At 39.4% G+C, this 22,991-nt stretch overlaps 1 protein-coding gene across 2 annotated transcripts in view; it reads left to right on the top strand.

Moving 5' to 3' along the window:
- The window catches only part of LOC101847708 (active regulator of SIRT1), a 15,809-nt gene extending 2,553 nt beyond the window's left edge, over positions 1-13,256 (top strand). Inside the window, exons 2-5 of one of the 2 annotated variants that reach the window (XM_035968366.1) lie at positions 5,035-5,292; positions 8,194-8,370; positions 10,719-10,822; positions 11,856-13,256. In XM_035968366.1, the coding sequence (XP_035824259.1) occupies positions 5,286-5,292; positions 8,194-8,370; positions 10,719-10,822; positions 11,856-11,981 (414 nt within the window). In that variant the 5' untranslated portion in view covers positions 5,035-5,285 and the 3' untranslated portion in view covers positions 11,982-13,256. The remainder of the gene's footprint in view (positions 1-5,034; positions 5,293-8,193; positions 8,371-10,718; positions 10,823-11,855) is intronic. The other variant, XM_005092865.3, reaches the window with a different exon arrangement.
- Positions 13,257-22,991: the final 9,735 nt, after the last annotated feature.

The following is a 22,991-nucleotide window of genomic DNA, read 5'->3' on the forward strand; positions in this document are numbered from 1 at the left end:
GTATTCCAAAATGAGGAAAAACAGGTCTTGTTTCACACCGGGTGAGAATAGCCTACGCTGGCAAGTCTCACCCGGGGTGAGAGGTAGATCGTATTTCTATTCTCACCCCGGGTGAGAATAGCCACTTCCCATCTAGATATAGATCTAGGAGTCTAAATCTAATCTAGCTAGAGTCTAGATCTAGATTTATCTAGACTAGATTCTAGATCTAGTTTAGTTAGTTAGTTTAGTTTGAAGTAGGGCTGTGGTCAGGCTAGTCTAGTCGCCTATCAGCCGTTCGTTGCTTTCATTGCTTGTTCCTTCCTGCTCGTTGTTTTCACACTCTGTTATCTGTACGACTGTAGGTTGGTGCTCGTGGCTCATTCATGGATCTGGCAGCTATAGTATATATCCTCCTTACTCTCACATAAGTCACTTAGAAGCTGAGTCTGAATAAATAAACCCTTTTTTCGGACCCGAGACCGAATAGACAAAAAACCAATTTTCGGACTTGAGTCCGAATAGATAAAAATTATAATTATATGGAAGAGGCTAGCCGTACTTAATGATGGCTAGACTGCTAGGCTAGCCGTATTTACTTAAAGGCTAGATTGGTTGGCTAGCCGTACTTATTCTTAAATTAATATGACGGCTAGACTGACCATAAAAAAGGCCTACTGAATTGTAAATAAATTTTTAGTTTGCAGTACCTAAAATATTTGTATTTGAGACGAAACCAGGTGCCTTAATGACAGTGCATGTGTTTTAAACATCCTGTTTTCTAATGTTAATAGGGCCTAAGATAAATACGGCTAGACGGCTAGGCTAGTAAGTACGGCTAGACTGTCAGGCTAGCCATACTTGATCGCTGAATTGTAAATGAAATTTTTATTAGTTTGCCAAGCCTAAAATATTTGTATTTCAGACAAAACGAAAAGGTGCCTTACTGACTTGCTTTATTTAAACCTGAATAAGTACTAGATCTGGATCTAATGAGACCTGTGTACCTAACAGGTTCGAGTCGATAGGGCCAAACCTAGATTTATATACGGCTAGACTGGCAGTCAAGTTAAGTACGGCTAGAAATTATATTCGGATTCGAGTCCGAATAGAGCTGGCCTTATCAAAATATGGTGTTTAAAACAAGGGGATGCCCCCCTGTAACCCCCCAGATTTTTTTACCCAAGGTGGACAGGCCCTCCCTCCCCCCGATTGGTCCAAAGCGCACAAATTACTACGGGGTTAGGCCTAGCTTGATTAAGAACTATCAAACATTTCAATAACTGTTGATTTGCGACGGTAATGAAGTTGTTATTATGGTGTTCAGCTCATTGATAATATTTAGCAGAAGAGCCTGTGCCAGAACCTGGTACCATTAAAATATCTCACAGAGGTAAAATATTAAAAACTACTTAATTTCTGTTTTAATTCCATGATGTAGGTCATCATCATTGCCTTTCTCACCCTGGGTCAGGATATAGGCCACGAACAAACACTCTCCACCTTTCCCTATCCTGGGCTAGTCGCTTGATGTCACTCCACGTCTTCCCGCTTTTCTGTACATCCATTTCTGTGACTCTTCTCCAGGTTCCACGAGGTCTTCCCCTTGATCTTTTACCCTGTGGATTCCAATCTAACACTTTTCTTGTTATGCAGCTGCTTGACTTCCTGAGAGTGTGTCCAATCCATCGCCAACGTCTTCTTCCCACCTCATCTCTGACCGGGCTCTGTCTGGTTCTTCTTAATACTTCCTCGTTGGTGATCTTGTCTGTCCATTTGATCCTCAGCAGCCTCCTCAGACATTTGTTCAAGAAAACCTGGATCCTCTTTATGCACATATGGAATGCGTTCCACGTCTCACATCCATACAACAAGACTGACTTCACATTTGAGTTGAAAATTCTAAGCTTTGTCATGATGTGGGTAATTGGTGTTATTTTCATCATGTGCAAATACAGCTGAAAAATATATGTTTTTTGTAAGAAATTTAGATATTAGATGGTCACTTTGGTCACTCTACTACAGTGATAAAATTTACTTAACTCCATCTGTTGAAAGTTGGTATCTCTACTACTTTTTACGCCTGTATCAAGCCTTAAAAAAGAAAAGGAAAAGTCCCTTTCGATTTTGTGATATTTGATGTAACATGTCATCATATGCACGTCAGACTGCCTGACAAAAACTGTAACAGTTCTCTTTTCCAACTTTTCTTTTGAAGCAGCACTGTTGTGATATCAATTTGTATTATTTATATTATAATAATTATAATATCTGTCTATTTAAGTTGAAAATTGACATAAAGATTGTGAGGACGGTAGTTTCTTAAGAATTATAGTTAATTAAATAAGAGTAAAAGTTTCTTCTGTGCATAGATCTATGATGACAATTTTTGTCCTGTTTTATGAGCGTAAGTAGAGAATATTTGAACAATCTTTGGAAGTTCTTTTTTTTAAAAATTCTAATTTACATTGCTCTAGGCATTTATGAAATAAAAGGAATGACTGAATTTATGATGCCTGGCATTTTCTACAGCACAAATCACTTTGTAACGCTCTTCACTAAAACAAGTATTGTCCCTGCACATCTTGGAATTTCCACGTCAGGGGTGTAAAAGTAGTATTATTTTGCTATTACACTAAAAAAAAATGTGATTATGACAAGATGAATCCCTTTACTTGCCAATTATTGCATGAATATATACTTTAATACTCCACATCAGGCTGCATTTTTGCATTCCAGTCGCTCCCTACATCCAGGCAACAACCAGAATCTGACGTGCATAACTCTCACTCTGATGACACTGATGATGACAAAGTTATTTTCATTTTTTATCTTTCTCTTTTGCTCAAATGCCAAGGCAATGCATGAATGAGGTTATAGAAACTTTGTTCACTAGTCCAGGCCAAAAATACCAGTCACATTACAAAGTACTAAGTACACTTTTAATTGGTAATCTATGTGCATAACACGATGATGACAAATTTGGGATTCGTTAATGGACGTAAAGTATGTTTCCCGTTATGACCCCATACTTCTTTTGTCTTCAAAAGGAAACCCCTTTGCGATTTCAGCTGGAGTAATCAAGTTTTATTGCTCAAAGCTTGTCTAGATGTTGTCAAAATATACAATGCTGTATGGTGACAGCAGTATGCACGTCAAGCACTTTTATAGATTACAAATGAAAACTGTGAAGCCTGATGAAGTATTTACATGCAATGTATGCCTGACGTACAATGGCTTTAGACTTACCCTCAGTACCAGTAAAGTTTTGAAGACTCCATACAAAAATGTTTCTTTGGAAGTAATTGCAATGCTGTTTTCAAGTGACATTGAAATGGGAAAAAATAGCAGCAAAATCGCTTTATTTTATCATTTCTAAGATATAAATCACACATAAAATAAAAATGTTTTGCTTGTGCTGCTACTGCAGCATATCAACAACACATGTATGCCACAATCAGATATTAATGTTTTCTGTAAAGAGTACAAAACAATATTGCATCACAATGTAAAATGTTGTGGTTCTGGCACAGGCTCAGAAAATGGACAACTGGTAGCTAAGTGTGAGACGGGAGGGGGAGTAAAAGAATACCCATATTTCTAGTATTTATGAAATTTAAAAAAATTATAATGATAACAATCGAGACGTGAGCTTTAATATCCAGTTACTAGATCTATCTTAACTGGCCCTCCTTGCATCATTAGTATTACAGAACCACCAAGTTGAGTTGACCTTGCCAGGGGCAAAGTTAATTATGTCGACCAATGAGACTGCGTGTAGCAATCACATACGCTCGGCTTGCTGTGGGAAGAGGTGTTGGAAACAGGCCACGGCTGTCAGTTTTGTGCTATGTGATTTTTAAAAATAATTAATTACAGAAAAACTATAACACAACAATTTTTAATGAAATTAACACATGTGGAAAGACGAATGGTGGTGGAAGTAATGATGATGCTGTAGTGGTGGTGGAAAGACGCTGAGTTGTCAGTTACTTTGTACTTACACACTGCTATTGGGCAATGAGAGTGCAGTCTTTTGACTTTTGACACAATTACACTGTCCTAGTAGGTACTTCTAGTTCTAATTTTGGTTTTACATAAAATCCCCCAACGACAGTTATATTATGTAACCTCCTTACACCTCACATAATTCACTTAGAAGCTGAGTCCGAATAAATAAAGCATTTTTTCGGAACCGAGTCCAAATAGATAAAACCCATATTCGGACTCGAGTCCAAATAAATAAAAAAATCTAATTGGACTCGAGTCTGAATAGAGCTTGCCAATCTAGAAATCAGTAAAAATTTAGGTAAACGTTTTACGTTCACTCCCGCACAGTCACAGAAGGCTAATGCAGTGGATGTCGCATTCAACAAGGTCACATTCAACGAGAAGTCGCCTCCAACGAGGCAGTCCTTAATCCCCGATTTTTTTTCCTCTATATATCTTTGTAAATGTACGTCAGCTCCAACGAGGTTGCAAACAGACCGAAGTCGCTTTCAACGAGGTCGCGACAACCAAGTAAAAGCAATTAGGGGCCCCAAAAGCTAAGAATTTTTATCCTTTCTCTCCATCTCACGCTAAGCCCAAGGCCCATCCTCGATTCCTAATGCATTGTATTGCTAGTTCTAGTGTGCCTCCTAATACTATGGGCCCCAAAGCCAAGAGGATGGGCAAGGTTTAGCGTACGTTAGGGATGGGAGGGGGTTGGTGGGAAAGCGATGCGAGCTGTGTGAAACTGGATGAACTCTGGATGGAGGTCTAGATCGAGACGTTCATTTTTTTCAATTTTCTTTCTTCCCCTAATCAGAAAATCCAAGCTCCCGCCTTTACTTAATGTAGATCTAGGCCCAGATGTAAGAGGGTATGTTTCCACACGAGAAGTGTTCCAGGAAAAAATGTTTTTAAACATTCAGAAATAATGGTCAGAACACAGCTCAATCACGCCCACACTGATGCTGTTCGAGATTTTCGTCATCAGAGGGAACAACTGAACATTCACTGATATTGGTACATCGTGTAATATAATAACTTGTCTCCATTCTTTTTCTTTAGCCTTAGTCACGTTCAACGAGAGGTCGGATCCAGCGAGGACAACAAGCCGGTCCTGGCAACCTCGTTGTTGAATGCGACACCTACTGTACTACATGCGGCTAAACGTAGAACGATGCACCTTCCTGATTGGCAGTTAACTTTAGTAATGTGATGTCATCACATCCGGGATACCCACAGACTATTTTTAGAAGGCTGTGGAAATACCAAAGATCGTGTAGTAGAGAATCTTTGGAGATACCACAGGGAACGACATGTTGGGTCAGTGGCTTGACGTATTATCTGTATCGATGTATTTTGCATGGTAAATTAATTTCACACTTGCGGCTGACCGCAGCCCGTCAGCCATGCTGTACTAATTGGTTACAAGGTTTGCGGCATGTTAATAACATTTCGATTTCCAGTAGTGATGCTAGAAATTGGAACTCGGTAAAGACGGTAAAGCGTGCGAAAATTGCAGTGAAGACACTACTGCAAGATTACCCCCCTCCCCCCATCCCCCCGGGCGCGATAAACAATGCCCACAGGCAGGGGCGAAGGCTGACTTGTTTGACAGGGTAATCAAAGTGAAACGGGACTTATAGATATGGCCTGTAAATATCACACAAGAATCTTACTCGAGGCGGCGACTCTGAGTTGTGAATGAAAACAAATCCGGAATTCATATTGTATGTTCAACCGCCAAAATAATCGGGAAAGTATCTTATTAAATATCAGTTCCAACTAAAATTAAATTTAACTTTAGATGTGAATACATAAACACAAAGCAAAGAAGCAGAGATGTCAGTACTAGATCTATATGTTATAGATCTACCAGTAAGTCTAACTCTTTGGTAGAACATGACAATTATCATTTTTTAAATTTCACATTTGGCAGTTTTTGTTAGCCTTTCGCGGCCAGGAGCTGGTGTCATAATCGAGGTCACGATCTGATTATAGGACGGTAAAAAGTCGAGGGAAAAAAACAAGCACACGCAGCAGTCAAGAGATTATTAGGAGTTAGTTCCCCTCACATTTGTGAGATAGACTCGACCAGCGTTAGTTAGCATAAATAATCAGGGCTTGAGATTGATTATAACTGTGGCCCCAAAGGGGTGAACAGGGTATATGTGGCAATGAAACAGCTTGGACTGCTATGTACATGTTCCCTTCAACTCAATTGATAGACTCTTCCAGACTCACTTTAAACTTACTTAATCAAAGCATGCGACTGCTTATGGAGTGGCCCGAGAGGGGTGAGGAGGCTATTTCCGTGGCCGTGAAACCGTTTTGAATGTTAGGCATACTGTTCATTGTTGATTACGAACGTCTTTTTACATTTAATTTAAGAGGTTTACGTTTAAGGATGAATTTGACAGCGACAATGTTTCAAAATTAGGAAGGGAAGCAGTGATTATTTGATTATATAGACGCTTCGCCCCTGCCCACAGGAGATAAGCAGCAGCATCATCAGAGCACCGCATCATATCTCATTACCGGTATTCCTGGAAAAACATCGCACCAAAGCGTTGTGCCGTCAAAGATTCTCTACACGGTCTTAAGTGCCATACAGTTGGCTATATTTAGATGTAGTCACATGGTCGGAGCGGTATCCCGGTCTGACGTCATACAAGATGGCCGCCTTAGCTAAAAATAGTTTGCGTTGTTTTACGTTTAGTCGCATATATGCTACTACTACATGGCGCTCATATGACCTTATGCAGTTGCAAGCGCCATAAAACCTCTACTAAAACAAAGACACACTGCTTTGTTTGAGGGTCAAACTGCAGCATTACATTTGAAGATCACACATAGCTACTAAAACTGTCGCAAATCAATTATTTTCCAAAAAATTCCAAACCGAACTGCAGAATATAAAATTATAAGTGCCCTTATAAGCGCCCTGTTTACCCCTCAGATTTTTTTCTTACTTAGGGGGGCCAGCCCCCGATTGGTCCAAAGCGCCGAAATTACGACACAAGTTCCATTATAAACCATCAAATATTTAACTGGAGGGCTTTCGAAACGAGCGACCACTATGAGACAGAGTAGAATATTTAGGGGTAGGGTTACTGCAAGGTTTGGGTTAGGATAAGGTCTCTTCTTTATTGTGTTTGTTGGGGTGGTCGCTCGTTACGGAAGTCCTTCCTTTTAAATTGTTTAATTAGCGGCTGAAATGAAGTCAATATTCGTTTTCAGCACATCAATATGTAGTAGAAAATGGACACATGATTTAAATGTGGAACGGGAGGGACTGTAAAAGAATTTTAAAAATTTATTTTCACACCTGCATGCAGATGCACTGGCACTGCTTTTAGGGGCTAAACCGCAGTAATATCTATGTGTGCTCCTTTTCCAGAGCGTGGTAACTTTGCAAAGTACACAGAGAATGAGAGCATGTGTAGATATAATCATAAGTTAAATGCAAGTGTGTTATATAATATATTATATAGTGACGTCCAAAAGAAATTTGAAAATGTAATAATGATAATCCAATCATCAAGTTATAGCCTTACACTACCCGCTCATGCAACATATCAATTTAAAGCTGAAATAAATTCTGCATCATCTGACACATTGATATTTCATCTATAGGTTAATAGATGCCCAAGATATGGCCACTCAAAATTGACCTTAAAAAATCAGGATTGGCAAAATTGTGCGAAATCAGAGAAACACAATTTAAGTGTGTTCGCATGTATTTGAAGTGCATCAACATTGAATGATTGATGGAATGAACATGCATTGAATATCAAATGAAAAGAGAATATTACTATACTTATTACTTAATACTAGAGTAACATTATTAATAATAAACCATAAAGGTAACGTTAACTCAGTAAGGCCTGAAATCAAAAGTAAAGGTGGTACATAGTTTCTCCTGTGCTGAAATTAATCACATTCATGTCGCTCCTTATCTGTCATATCTGTAGGGTCAAGGAAAGAAGTCTCTGAAGAACATTGCAATCATGGATTTTGTTTTTGGAGGATGACTTTATGTCTTACTCCCTTTCTTTTTCTACACTTGGAATACAGAACTGTTGAAAAAAAATTATGTTTAATCTTATTGTCCTGCGGCATCCTGTCTTTTGCAATAAAAAATGTTTTTCCATGGATTTAGGGTAGGGCATATTGTACGAATTTGGCTACTGTATTCACCTTTGTGTTTTCCTTTTCTTTCAGAGCCAACGATGGCTGCAAAATCAGGAAAGAAAAAAAAGGGATACACCACAAATGATGCTATGGAACTCATCAAGACTAATCGTCAAGGAGTATGGAAAGAGCTTAGAAAGTTACAGAAAACCCACAAGAAAGATGTGATGGAAAAGAGAAAGAAGAAAAAGTTCAAATCTGCTATTGGTGAGAGTTGTTTTTATTGCAACATAGTTTTAATTAATATTTCTTCATTGACATCCTTCCTGTCAAGGTCGGTCTTGCCCTCTTGGCATAAGGTGTTACAGTTGTCTTCGCCTAAGAACGAGGTTATTTGGCGACAAAAAAAACAGGACCTTAGGCAGATTTCAAAGGGCAAAAAGAAAACAAAAAAACTTAGCTCGTATAATGGCTTCTCTTTTCTTGATGCGATCGAGAAGAAGCTTCCCTTTTCATTCTATGATGAAGTAATTGAGAGGTCAGCTTTTAAAAAGATAATTTAATAATTGAGCATTAAAAATGTGTATGTGTGTGTGTGTGTATTATGAGTGTTCATGTTTAGGTGGTGTGCATAGTTTTGGGTTCGAGTTCAAGTGAGAACCAGAAGCTTCAGCGTGACTTTGTACAAGATATTTATCACTATGACTTACAGAGTATTGAAACTATGAAACAGCACTTGTCCCCAGCACTGCACAAGTGAAGGGAAAGATTATATGGGAAAAGGCTAGCTTTTGGAAGACAGTCATAAATTTTAACCATTGTCAAAGGAGCAAGTGGTCACTGAGCTAGCAAAATGACTTATCTCGTTTTCGCTACCGGATAAAATTTAAAAAACTGTTTAACTTGACTATTTATAATCTAATAGTGGTATAACTTGCCGTGTATTTTTCTTTTGTGGCTGCCGCTGCGTTTCTGTTTTCTTTTACCTGAAGATCTGTTGTGATTTGCTTCTTCTTTCCCATCAAACATCTATCGTCCATATATCTCTCCTCCTTTTTTTTGGTGTTTTATTACTCTCTTGTAACAGTAACACCTCTAATCTTCGGCACTTATATAACCATATTGTGTTGCAGGTGCCATAAAACACTTACTAAAACTAAAATGAGTTAAACCATTTTGCTAGTGCAGTATGGCACAAAGTGGTCGTACTGATTGAAAATCACTTAACTACTGACCTGCTCGGCAAAGTTCTCATGAAATCCTAACATAATGTTCTGTGTTAGTGTGTCTGTATTGTATAGATTGTGTTGTTTACTAGTCTTTTCCATTCACCCCAACCCTTGCAAAATATTGTAAATGTGGGTGGTTAGCAGGTGCTCTGGTGCGGTTTGCTTCTTTTTTCCTATCAAACATCTATCAGTGGGTGGTTGGCGGGTGCTCTGATGTGGTTTGCTTCTTCTTTCCTATCAAACATCTATCGTCTTTATCTTCCCTCCTTTTTTGTGTTTGTTACTCTCTTGTAACTCCTCTAATCTTCGGCACTTATATGACCTTATTGTGTTGCGAGTGCCATAAAACACTTACTAGAACAAACATCTATTATCTTTATCTCCCCTCCTTCTTTTTTGTTTGTTACACTTTTTTTATACCTCTAATCTTCAGCACTTATATGACCTTATTGTGTTGCAAGTGCCGTAAAACACTTACTAAGACTTTTAAAAAAACATTGTGGGCTTAGTCTTGTATTGGCTCCAGTTTTCCTAGATTTGTTCATAATCACTGTGAAAGCACTGAATTCCAGTCACACAAAAAATGGGAGTTTGTACAAAATGAAACTGGTCTTTTCATGTTTGCTCTTTCCAGCTCTTTTTTTATTTGTCTTCTTTTCTAAAGTGCAACATTATTCTCCTACATTATTATAACAAAAGACTGTTAGCCTTTTGCCCTTCATCCATTCGGACCCTTCTTTTGCTAATATGCCTTTTTTCCCCCTAAATTTGATACTTTTTGTAAGAGTAAGAGTCACAAAATTGACAAAGTTTGAAGAAGATGTGTTTTCTTTGCATACTTATGATGTGGATGAATCTTTGAAGTATGGAATCATAAAAACCAAAATGGATTTTTTAAAATACCCTCAAAGGAGGGGATCTTTGGGGTAGTAGTGAAAACCTGATTGTCATTGGGTTGACAATGGTAAGAAAGTAAAAGTAAGTGTGTGGGTTTGACGCCCCTGTCAACATCATGCTACATGTATTAGGTCATTTAAGAGGTGGACCTCTGAATTAATGTTTATCTCCGATAGGACCGTACCAAGTGGGTTGAGAGCCTTGAAAACTTCACAAAATGACCCGCGTTCGAGAGTGCCCAATCTGGAATTTGAATCAGGGCCATCTGCTCCATAGTCCCACATGATACCAACTGAGCTAATGGAGGGTCCTAGTAAACAGAATTGCCCTCCTTTATTTTATTATTTTAAAAGCACAAGTGGTTCACAGTATGGGGAAAGGACTTGCATCGTTGAAATGATGTGAATATGAAATGAAAACAAGAACAGGTAATGTAAAGTACACAATGATACATTTTGATCTCATATTGATTTGGTGTTTTGCTTTCAGAGTTGTACAAAGAACAAAATGATGTTGACTATACAGAAGCAAATGTAGAAGCTTTGCAAAAGATCACAGAACTCGGAAAAGTTCGGGATGAAGTAGCAGAGAAGGTCAGTTTGAGTTTTGTAACTTTATTGTATAGGTAGGCCTTCAAACTGCTATTGATACGTGTATGTGTTAAAACTAAGTAGTGTTTGGTCGAGTGATACTGGGTTGAGTGGAGTTATGATTTTAAGAGTAGTTTTGAGGATACAAGTCAGCATGGTATGAGACACATTCCTTTTTTTCAGATTAGTGATGGACCAATCTATGCTATCAAATGGTGGTTGATAAATATTTTAGCCTGTAAGTCTAACAGCTCTCATGCTTTTACTTTCGAAAGTCAGCTATCTTGCCAAAGTGTTGGACATTGTACAAGTGATCTGGCACATTGGTTTGGTGTTTCACCAGAAGCATGTACAAAAAAAGTGAGCTGGTAATTGTTCACTTCGAAGATGAGAATAGGTGCATATGTAATAATATAATATGTGTTCGAAGTTGTCAGCACCTGAAGCTTGTTTTTGAATCCTTTGAGCTCGTAGGGCATGTACACCTGATGATAACCATATTCAAGTAATTCAAGGATGTGATTTGTGGAAATGTCAGACTGCCATTTAGTAAGTTAAAAATTGTATCTCGCCTAGAAAGGAAAAAAAAAATATTTGTTGCATGCTTCTCTGTGAGAGCATTATTTTCAGTTTTTGGTATTTGGAGGAACTCTTCTGTTTCTTCATAACATTTATCCAGATTTTAAAAACATTCATTTAAAAAAAACATCCAAACAATCCTCTTTCATTGTTTAAATATTCTTTCGACTTCCACTGAGATGGAAACACAGAGGATTCTTACTTACTTGCTTCCACATTTTTTGCTGAGGGAGTCTCATAAACTTTCTTGTGTTTACATGATAGAGGTTCTTTTGTCCTACCCTACAACTTGGTTGTTTGGCTCACAGAATGTGCATCCCTTCCTTTAACGTCTGTTTCCAAAGTGTTCTAATGTGTCATGTTCTTTACAAAATCTTATAATACGTATCCGGTCATATTTCTTTTAAATTGCTCTTATTATAAATTATTTTATGATACAATTTTTTTTTTTCTTCAGATTTTATACAAGCAGCCTAACAGGTTATCCCGGGACATCAAAGAGAAGGAGGTTGAGGAGGAGGAGAGCACAGTGTTCACAGAGGAAGATTTCCAGAAGTTTGCACGAGAGTACAGGCCGAAATAATGTACAAATTGCTCAGACAGACTGCGTGGGGATTAGGAGCACCAGTTTGCCAGGGCTGTTCACTTATTGTCTGGACTGTCAGAAATGCAGGCTCGTGCATTGTTGGATTTGAAGTGTTTGACATGATACATGATGTACTTATTCAGGATGAAGGAACAACGGCAAAATTTTTTTGTTTTAAATCTTGGAACCAAATTTTAGATTTGATTGAAGCTGAGATCTGTACGGGGTGTCGTGATTTGGGGGGGGGGTGCCTTGTGTGTATACGTAATCGAAGTCATGCCTTGTTATTGTATGAAATCGTGTGCTTATTGCACGGGTAATTACAACTGTGAAAGCCATCTTCAAGAAAACGAGAACTTCAGCATCACTGCAGCCTGCGCTCCCCCAGTCTGTCCAACTCTGACTCTATGCCTGGCCCTCCAGGAAATCGCGGTCTTGAGACCGCACTTGCGGCCGCGTTTTTCGTTGAGTTCCGCAATAATGGGCCCAGCTCAAGCCTACTGAGTGTACTCTAAAAGCTATAGCTCTAAGTCTAACCGGAAATTCAGGCCGGAATACATCATGTACAACACGAACTGAGACATAGGCTAGGCCGAGAATGTGGTCTTCTTTGGGCTAGGCTTTTATCTAATGTGTGTTAGCATGCGCGTGTGATAAGAAAGTAGCTGTGTGCGTGTGTTAGGTGTACGTGAGTGTGTGTGCGTGTGAGTGCGCGCTCGTGAATATTGTTCGTACATGATGCATGTGTCTACATACACGGTAACCGGGCACCTAGTCTCAGTATCTACGTACACGGTAACCCACCGGAATGAAGATTAACCGATATTTGTCCTGTGCTGTCACTTGTTGAAATAAAAAAAAAAGAAAGTTATACACGCGTCTTGTCGGGCTCGCCATCGTTACCGGTCAGTGAACCTGTGCTCTCGCATCACATTGTGAGTACCGGTTGGGGTCACCAAAGTTCATTCAAAGTCTGTGCGCTATGAAGTATACAGTAAAGGGCTCTAGAATGGGAGAATAATTGATTTTTTTTTTTTATGTACAGTCAGGGGAGGGCTGGTGTTGAAGGCAACACCGGATGACAAAAACTGAACTTGGAGTTCTTAACTGCCCGGTTACCGTGTACGTAGACACAGAGGCTAGGTGTCCGCGTACCTTGTGCGTAAACACCCCGTTATGTAAAACGCCTTAAGCTGCGTTCACACGGGAGTGGTTGCTGTAGAAATGATCTAGATCTACATTAGTACATGTATTACTATTGTTTATAAATATGGAAAAAAAAATTGCTGTATTTTACGATTTGACTTAGTGTTAAAACAATACCATGCCCGTTTTAAAATAGAAAATATCAGAAATAAATCTAAATACAGATTACAGGTGTATCGAAGGTTTCAAGAGAAAAATAGAACATGATCTGATTTGATTGGAGCATAAGCTTATTTTGTATTTAGAGGTTGTTTCAAAAATCTCTCGTCAATTTTTTTGTTTTTTATAGACTAAACTTCATACACTTCTAGATTTTTGCATGAACCAAGTACCTGGTATGTACTAAATTTGGTCAAATTTTATGCTTTCATTTAAAAGTTATTACGAAAACCGAAGGTTCCGTTATTTTGTGTCACGCATTATCATATTATATTTGGTCGATAACTTTATTGTTAACGTACTCGTGTGTTGTTACTAGTAAATGTGTTGTTAATAACATTTGATGAATTTGTATTGTTTGTCATGATTTTTTAAAAGGCTGAGCTGCTTTTCTGCTACCGGTACTCAAAATTGTCATGTTTTTTTAAACTAAAAATGTTAAGCCCGTATTAATGCGCCTGGGATGGGAAGGTTGCAATTTTTAGGCGGTTTACCTTGCAATTTTTCTATTTCAAAAATGCAATTTTCTGCGGGGCCAGTCATTTTTTCGTGTGTGTGTGAGAAAGGGAGATTAGCAGCTGTCAAGTGGGTACTGTGAATGGTGTGGATCTCTGGCGGCCAGTTCACTGGCGTTGTTGCTGGGCAAATTTACAAAGCTTTTGTTTGGGCCGTACAACTCAGTCTGTTGGCATGGTTGTTTAAGGAGACAAATAGTCTGTTTATATATATTGAATAAGAGCTCCTTTTCGTGCACTTTCCAAACCTGGCAGTACAATGGGGTTTGACTGAATAATTTCAAGACTTTTAAAAAGTTCAGTTGTGTTGAATTAAGAGGGGACATTATTTTTGGGAAACTATCAGTAATGGGGAGAAAAACTGGAAATTGTGTATTGCTTCTAAAAAAAATCTCTCTAAAACCAAAATATTCCAAATATTGTTCCTGCTCTTCCAACACTATGGTGTTTTACCCAACCAAATATTGACTGGTAGAGATGGAGTCGGGCAACACTAATGTCAATGTGGGACATTAACAATGTATGTGTGTTGAGAAAATAATGTCCATGTATGTATGTGTGTCGAGAAAATAATGTCCATGTATGTGTGTCGAGAGAACATAATGTGTGTCAAGAAAACTGTGTCCATCATTATGGCTTTTGAGAAAACAGTGTCCCATGTGTATGTGTCAAGGAGATAGTGATTGTAAATTGTGTTGAAGAGCAGTGTCTCTATATTATTATGTGTCAAGGGTACAATGTCCGTGTGTGCACGTCAAGGAGATAGTGTCTGTGTATGTGTGTCAAAGCAAAAATGTCCATGTATGTACAGTGTGTCAAGGAACAGTGGACACATGTATGTGCTCTGGGGGTGGTTACAAGGTCTGCGTTCTGGGTGCGGGAGAAACATGGTAAAAACTAGCACTGTTGCTAGCTTTGAGCGAAGTCTGTGCGACGGTGTATGAAGAGTGGGAAGACGAGAGGTCTCTTGTGTAAGGACTTCTCTGTAATTCCCTTCTGCAAGCCCGTCAGAGATGTTCTATTGATTGTGCACACACTCAAACTGTGGTCACATGCATCTAAAACTTTCTACTTGAGTTATTTATATTTGTGTTCTAAACATTTTCTTTCATAGTTGGCAGAACCAGACAAGGTGTATTTTCACAATCATTTTGATGAGGATTTTGAACATGGAACAACGATGCGGCCACCTTTGGTTGGGACCTCAGAAAAAAAATAGTTTATTTTCTTCATCTTGATCAGTCCTGCCTAAGACGGCCACCTGTCTTATACGGCCACTTTTCTCCTTGACAATGGGTGGCCGTCTTACACAGGTTCGACTGTATATAAATATCCCTAAACTGGTTGATTGTGAGGCAAATTACACTAGTCAAATAAGGACCGTACAACTTTATGCAGTTAGCGGATGGCTGTGTAAAGGGGCAAATGCTGTGTTTTTATATATATATATAGGTGTTCCTCAAGTCAAGCGGGGATGACAGTAGAACTTGGGGCAGTAGGCCTATAATGAGGTTTGACTTCATTTTTTTTTTCCTGGTCTTCTTCATGTGAGGTGACTGCTCTTTCATTCTAATCCCCCAATCTGTACAAAAATGAATAAATTTATGCTCATTATCTTGAATTTCACCAGTTTTGTTTGTCCATGATGTTAGAAAAACTTACTGCTACTGCAGTGAAGGGGGTCAGTTTTTGCAAAGTGAAAAGATGATTTTATTGAATACATGTGTCTTCATTTTCTGCTGGGATACTTGTCCCACTGGGCCCTGACAGGTAGGGTTCAAGCAGCTCGCTCCTTAACGTAATGATCTGAATTGTGTCAAAAAATTATTGAATGATTAATATCAATAAATGACATTTTGTAAATCATTTTCAATCAATATTTCCTATCTTCTTGACTTGCAAAATAGAAATAAATTATTGTCAAGTACATGTACTGTGAAGTGCTATCATCATTATTATCATCATTCTTTCTCACCCTGTATCAGAGTAGGCTACAGACCGGGGGCTCTCGTGGCCACTCGGGAATCAAACTTTGGTCTCCTGTGTGCAATAGCAAAGCATTTAATTGCTACCTCCCAGATGCTAGTTCTCCTTGTGTGACAATCACTTACTTCCACTGGGATACATGCAAGTGTATTATCAGGCCCTGTAGCTTCTCCTTGCTTCATTTTCTTAACAGCAGCCTGTACTTCCTCTTTCAGAATTGGTGGTCTTATATTTCATTCGTAAGTACATTGTACTGATTTTCGTCGTCTATTGTCTTTGAAAGGTTCTTTTGTGTATTCTGAACACCTATTTAAAACATCCTTAGTAATCAGAGTCAGAAATTAGAGAAAATGGAAGTGGATTGGAGACACCTTTAGAAAATCGAAAACAAACAGTGCCCACCAAGTCTTGAGATCGAATCCAAGAGAAAAGAAGAGACAGAGTGGCAAGCTTAAATTAAAAGTACTAGGAGGAGAGACAGATTCTGGCCTAAAGGAGGTTGGATACAGCTGGTGGAGCTATAGCCCAGGACAGAAGTTGATAGAGAGAGGCTCTTGTATACTTTTTTGGGAGTGTTTTACGGTGCTCGCTACTGCATACATTTTATTAGGTCATTTGAGCGTGCGGAATACATTAAACATTATCAGTAGGTAGGAAATTTTGAATTTTGCCCCGCAGCGGCTAGAGCTTATTACAACAACCGAGAATCCGGCTTCAAATCTGGAGAAGACCAAGAAAGACCTGGCTGGGTGGAGTTAAAAAGGTCCTGGAACAACATAACATATATATAGGCCTATATATATATTATATATATAGTCGAACCTGTGTAAGACGGAATCGCAAGGGAGCCAGAAAAAAATTCCGTCTTAGACAGGGGAATTTAGGGGGAGATGGAGGTTGGGGGGGGGGGGGTCAAAGTCAAAGGCCCAGCTGGTGGGATCAAGGATCGGTTGTCCGATCGGCAAGCAGTGGTCAAAACTTCACACCTCTCAATTGCTATCCTGTCTGATAATGACATGCGTCAGTCTTACTTATACTTATATTATTTACCACCATTGCTTGCCTTTCATAGGACCGTTTTACTTCTCCTTTGATTCCACCCTTAGCCCCACCCACCAATGCCACCCCTCATAAACATCATGTAACAATGATTCAAGGAACTCTTTTCTCGGTTGGTCGTACGATCAGGGTGGCAGGCATTGGTCAATCTAATTTCACACCTCTGGCTTCTGGCTACCCAGGAAAGTTTTCGTAGTGGCCCGCTACTCGAACACTCACATGATGGGGTAACATCTAGCATATCCCCAAATTGCACCCCTACCCCCCTTCCTCGCCCAGCGGCATGGCCATAGCGTGAAGGTTAGAGCCGTCGAAACCAAACTTGCGAATTTTGTTTCAAAACAGGACTGAGCGGACAAAGCATTTTGCGTCTTAGTCTTAGACAGGTGAAGCCCTCGGAAGGGAGCGGATTTTTCTTTCCGTTTCCGCGTTGGACAGGTTTCCGTTTTATACAGGTAAATAAAGAGGAATATATATCAAGGGGGGAGCGGGGAGATTCCGTTAAGACAGGTTTCCGTTAAGGCAGGTTCGACTGTATCTATCACAGACGCTATACACCTAGCACAGGACCGAAACCTAACGACACCAGAGGAAGTAAAAGTACGAAATTTTGAATGTTGCCCGGGTGGCGGCCGAAGCCTACTCTTATCAATTTTAGACCACCAAGGAATCTTTAATGTGCTCAACTTGCACTCGGGACCTCTTACTCTTAGATTTTTCGCCCTTGTCCGACCGAGAAGGCTAGGTGTAGATCTTTCCTACCAGAAGATCAGGGGATGGGGCTGAAAGACAGGAGTAAGAAGGAGCCCGGGAGTAGCTGCAGAAAGAGTCAGGAGCCCAGAAGAGGGGGCAAAGGAGATGAGGGTGAGGGGGCAGAAAGTGGAGACGAAAGCAGACAACAGAACATTGCTAGAGAGCAGGAAAAGAGGTGAAAGGAGACAATTTTAGAGAAGAAAAATGTTTCCGTCACTACCCGGGACCTTTGATTTATTTGAATGAGAGGCGAACTCCTTAACCTCTTACTATGTGCACAGAATAATAAACCCACTTGAAAATGAGCCATTTTACAAAAAATTGCTCTGCTGAATACGAAGTACAATGTGGACCAACTTGTAGGCTACTTTGAATGACTGAACTAATTTATAATTTTAATGGAAAGAATACATTTTTTAAAGGACCGTATTGGACCAGAGATAAAACACTCGTTAAATAAATAATAATTGGGCCTAATGAACACACCTTAGTAAACAAATTCAATTATTTTGATTTATATTGACTTGAAGTTTAATTGAAAGTCAAAATGTAGGCCTATTTACATACTATAGTCCACTTATAACGAGAAAAAACGAGAAGTCTGTGTTATAAAGACACTATTTGAAAACCCCGGGGGGGGGGGGGTTTCTTCTTTACCTTTGTAAATAAATTAATACTGCTATAGCGCTATCAGACAAACATGCGAGTCGGTTATGGCGGAATATTGCTGCTGCTGTGCATAGGCCAATTATACATAATGTAAAACATCGCCAGTTGAGAAACTTGTTGGTGATCTAGCGAAACAAAGAATGGGAGAGCCCACGTGTGTCAACAACAAAAAAAACCCAAATGAAGGCCCGAGCGAAAGAGTATTGAGGGTGTGGCATGCGCAGACAAGCAGAACCTGTACGTTCTTATACTAGAGCAGAACGCATCGCGTGATAGGCCAGCGTAAGCCTAGTTTAGATAGGTCTACCATACCTCTCACTCCTCCTATGCGGGGATGGAGAAGTCACAGCAATATGATGGATGGAGCGAATGTGTGACGTGCGCAAGCGGATGGAATGCATCACAAGGTGTGGTGGGATGGGGGGAAAACCAAGGAGTTTAGAACTAATCTTTTAACTTACTTTTAATCTACTTGGGGAAAACACAACGGGCGAGTTAGCCCAGAGCCCTTTCTTTCTGATCGCCAACATCGAGCTGTCAGTCAACATCGCTAACGCTAAAGAAAGAAACCTGATTCGATTTTTGATCAAGTAAGACCTAGAAATCATGTTGAAACAAAATCATCATCAGGGGAGAAAGCAAATGGAAATAAACAGAACATCAAACTCATAGATTAGGCCTACTTTACAATTTCCATTGAATTTATTACTGAATCCCTTATAGCGAGAATCCTGCTGTTATAACGATCATTTGCACCGGTCTCCTCCCTCTCGTTATAACAGGATTCCACTGTAATACATGTAGCCTACTGATAAACAGGGTTGAGAAAATCAGACCAAAACGTTGTGGCGATTATTTCACATTGAGGTAGGCCAACAACAAAAAATGAAGTAAAGTACATGTACATGTAGTTAGTTGCATGAACATTATTAAAGGGAATTAAAAGCTAAAATAAAGATGGTTTGTTTTGAAAAAAAAATTAGAAAAACGTAAGTACAAGGTGTAATAAACATCTGGGGAAAAAGTCATAGTCTATTTTGAAGTGATGAAACTGTAATGACCAACTGTTTCAACAAATAAGTAGATATTTAATATTTGAAGGTTCATTTTGAAGAAATTCAACTATAATACATAATGTACTATGTACACATGTACATGTACAATAATTTATAATGAAAAAGTCGGAAAAAGCAAAAGTGAGGGTTTATTTTGAAGTAATCAAACGAGTACACATATGTACGCCTACAGTGTGAAAGACGTGCCCGAGAACGTAGAAGCAATGATTTTGAAGCTGGGTTTGAGATAACACTAACAACGTTCTTGAGTAGACAAATCGTAAAGAGCACTCTTTTTACTCTTTTGGTGGATTTCTCGTTACAATAGTTACATATCCCTTCGATGGAGGAATACTTTCGTGATGTAACTTTAACAACATAATGCCCATGATAGCTCATGGTTTCAAAGATAAATTACAGACAAAATGTTTAAGAATGCACAGTCATTCCATTCGTGATCACGCTGATTTGATCTAAAATGCTGGGATTTTTTTTTTCAGACATCACAAAACTGGTAAGTTTTGGTATAAACAAGCCTATAGGGTTATTAGGGTATTGTATGAGGACATTCCTCTGGTGGATGACAATGGGCTAACAAATCATCTCATAAAAATTTTACAGATCATAGATTATTAAGACTAAGATTCTAAACAAGACATTTCAACTACTTAGATCCCAATAATAATATAACGTTACAGGCCTACCCTTCATAAGTTTTTAACGTATGGTTGTTCTGTTCCTATGTCTGGATGAAAATAGTCTGTGTGTGTGTGTGTGTGTGTGTGTGTGTGTGTGTGTGTGTGTGTGTGTGTGTGTGTGTGTGTGTGTGTGTGTGTGTGTGTGTGTGTGCATTAATGTATATTGCAAGAGAAGAAAGGAAGTAGTAAGAAAGGTTTTTGAAAAATAGGTATTCCAATGTAAAGCGCATTGAGCTACTTTTTTGGAAATGCGCCATATATAAATGTTATATTATTATTATTATTATTATTGTTATTATTATTATTATTATTAAAATTATTATTATTATTATTTTAGACTGCCTTCTGTGGGCTATGTTTCGTGGGTGCACATTTGAGATGCGCCGTCTTATTAATATTAATGTACCGCCAAACTCTATACGAGTGTCGTCATCGTTTGGGTTATCCCAAAGAGCGATTCAAAAATCATGTTACCACTGTTGAATATTCTATTATTATGTTTAGTCAAAGCGCGTGGACTTTGGCAGGGCATGGTTGGTTGATGTTTTACGGCGCTTTTGACACAGAAATGACAGTTACGGCGCCAGCGACGACCTTGTTTTGAAATAATACACTGTGTATTTGGCTAGTGTTTGTTTCTGACTTCTTTTATTTTCTGTTTGAGGATGCTTTTCGTAACAGAACATAAAAACATTTTGGGCGGCACTGCACGACCGTGCTCCATGGACGAACCGCACCTGGGGTCAAGTAACTAGCATTGTTAACTTGTGGGTGGAGCATTGTTCCCACAAAAGGGTAGGCCTATCCATATACATGTAATAAACTTAATAATCTAAATGGGGAAAAAGGAGAGGCAGATCAACTGACAACTGCAAAAGCACAACCACGGAGGAGGCAATCAACCAGGTTAGGGTCGAGATGTACAAAGGTTAGAGGAGTGAAATGGCCAGGAACAGACGAGCATGGCTTCAACTGCTCTCTCCATTTTGACATCGACATCTAACATACCGTAGAGGCTAAGAATGTTCGTCATCCTTTTAAAATTATATCAAGTACATGTTGTCCTCTCAGAATGCTCGGCACACGTCACTGAAGTAGGCCTACACAGTAAAAAGCTCTAACAGCGTGCATACAAAATTTGTTGTTACACACGTATAAAAAAGCAAACTGAACAATTTGAAACATTACCGGTACCACCAACTGACAGACTGAGATGAGATGCACTGCATTAACTCATGCCTCAGCACCTTCACCTACCCTGTAGACTGGATGTCCGTCGGGGCGCTTTTGAAGATTTGGCCTCCAACTTCCTCCACTACTACCGGTCTTCAGCTTTTCTGAGAGTGTCCTTGAGTTCCAGGCCTGTCCATTCCTTGATGGTGTCCTCCCAACTCTTCTTCGGTCTGCCTCAGCTCCTTTTCCCCCGGACGCTGCCTTGCAGGATCATCTTGACAAGGCCGAATGAACGGGCGATGTGTCCATACCATTGCAGTTTGCGTTTCCTGACCAGAGTGGTGAGGAGGTCAGCATATGGTCCAATTTCATTTTTGATCCGTTGTTCGACTTCATCATTTGTGATGGGATCTTTTTATGAGATACTAAGGATTTTTCGGAAACATCTCATCTCCACAGCTTTGATCCTTCTTTCACAGTCTGCATTCAAAGTCGAGGATTCACGCGCATACAAAAATACTGACATGACCAGGGAACGCATCAGTCTGATCTTTGATCTGATGGTGATATTTCTGTTGTCTCAGATGGCTTTCAACTTGGTCATTGCTGCTGAAGTTTGCGCTTTTGTGGAGATTATTTCTGGTTTTGATCCTTTTGTCTGTCACTATTGCACCCAGGTATTTGAAGCTGCATACGATCTCAAGCCTCTGGTTGTTGACCTGGATGTCCACTGTGATGTTCTTGTTGTGTAAGACATCAGTTTGGTCTTCTCAGCGCTGATTTCCATGCTGTAGGCTGTGGAGGTCTTTTCAAGACGGTCTATTAATCTGACTAATTCTTGCTCTTGTCCCTCAAGGCCGTCTATGTCGTCTGCAAAACGTACGTTATTAATCGTTCTGCCCCCAATACAGACTGTTCCTTCGTGTTCTTCAAGTGCATCTGTTATGATTCTCTCTAAGAAAATGTTGAAAAGAGTGGGTGAGAGAAGGCAACCCTGGCATACTCCCACTGTTGTTCGGATCCATACCCCAATGTTGTTGAAAAAGACTGCGCTCATAGCTTTGTTGTGTAGCAGATATTCTACGACTTTGATCAGGTTGGCATTGATGATGTATAAGTTCCTGCCATACTCTGTCAAAAGCCTTTTTGAAGTCCACAAGTATATGGTGAAGCTCCTGTTGGTGTTGGAGGTGCTTTTCCATGATGATTCTCAGGTTGAATATTTGTTCAGTTGTGCTGCGCCCTGTCCTGAAGCCTGCCTTTTCTCTCCTCAGCACATGCTTTTACAAATGTAGTAGTAGGTATTTCATACTAAAGCAATATTATAATACGTACATTGAAATATCGACATTGCACAAACTAATTCTTCAAAATGTTCGATAATATAGAACAGTGTGTCTATAGATTATCAAAGCAGCATTGGATTTCACTTACAAATCATCAGAATTCACAACTGCAGATTAATAGTTGGAAGTTTTGTTTTCTTACTTTTCAAGGAAGTTCGGAAAAAATCATAGCTTTTCGAGTGTGTAACAAAAAAACAAACCCTGGTATATATTGGCAGCACATACAGAACCTTGGTGCTTGTTGACAGCCCTCCTGTGCTCATGATCATGGCAGCATGAGATTAATGCAATATTTGTACATGATATCATAAACAAGGTAGGCTTCATGACAGGTTTTCTATAGACGATAAATGGTACAGGAGGTCCTCTCTCTCTCTCTCTCTCTCTC

The sequence above is a fragment of the Aplysia californica genome, unplaced genomic scaffold (assembly GCF_000002075.1).
Source record: "Aplysia californica isolate F4 #8 unplaced genomic scaffold, AplCal3.0 scaffold00054, whole genome shotgun sequence".
In the NCBI taxonomy this organism is placed as follows: domain Eukaryota; kingdom Metazoa; phylum Mollusca; class Gastropoda; order Aplysiida; family Aplysiidae; genus Aplysia; species Aplysia californica.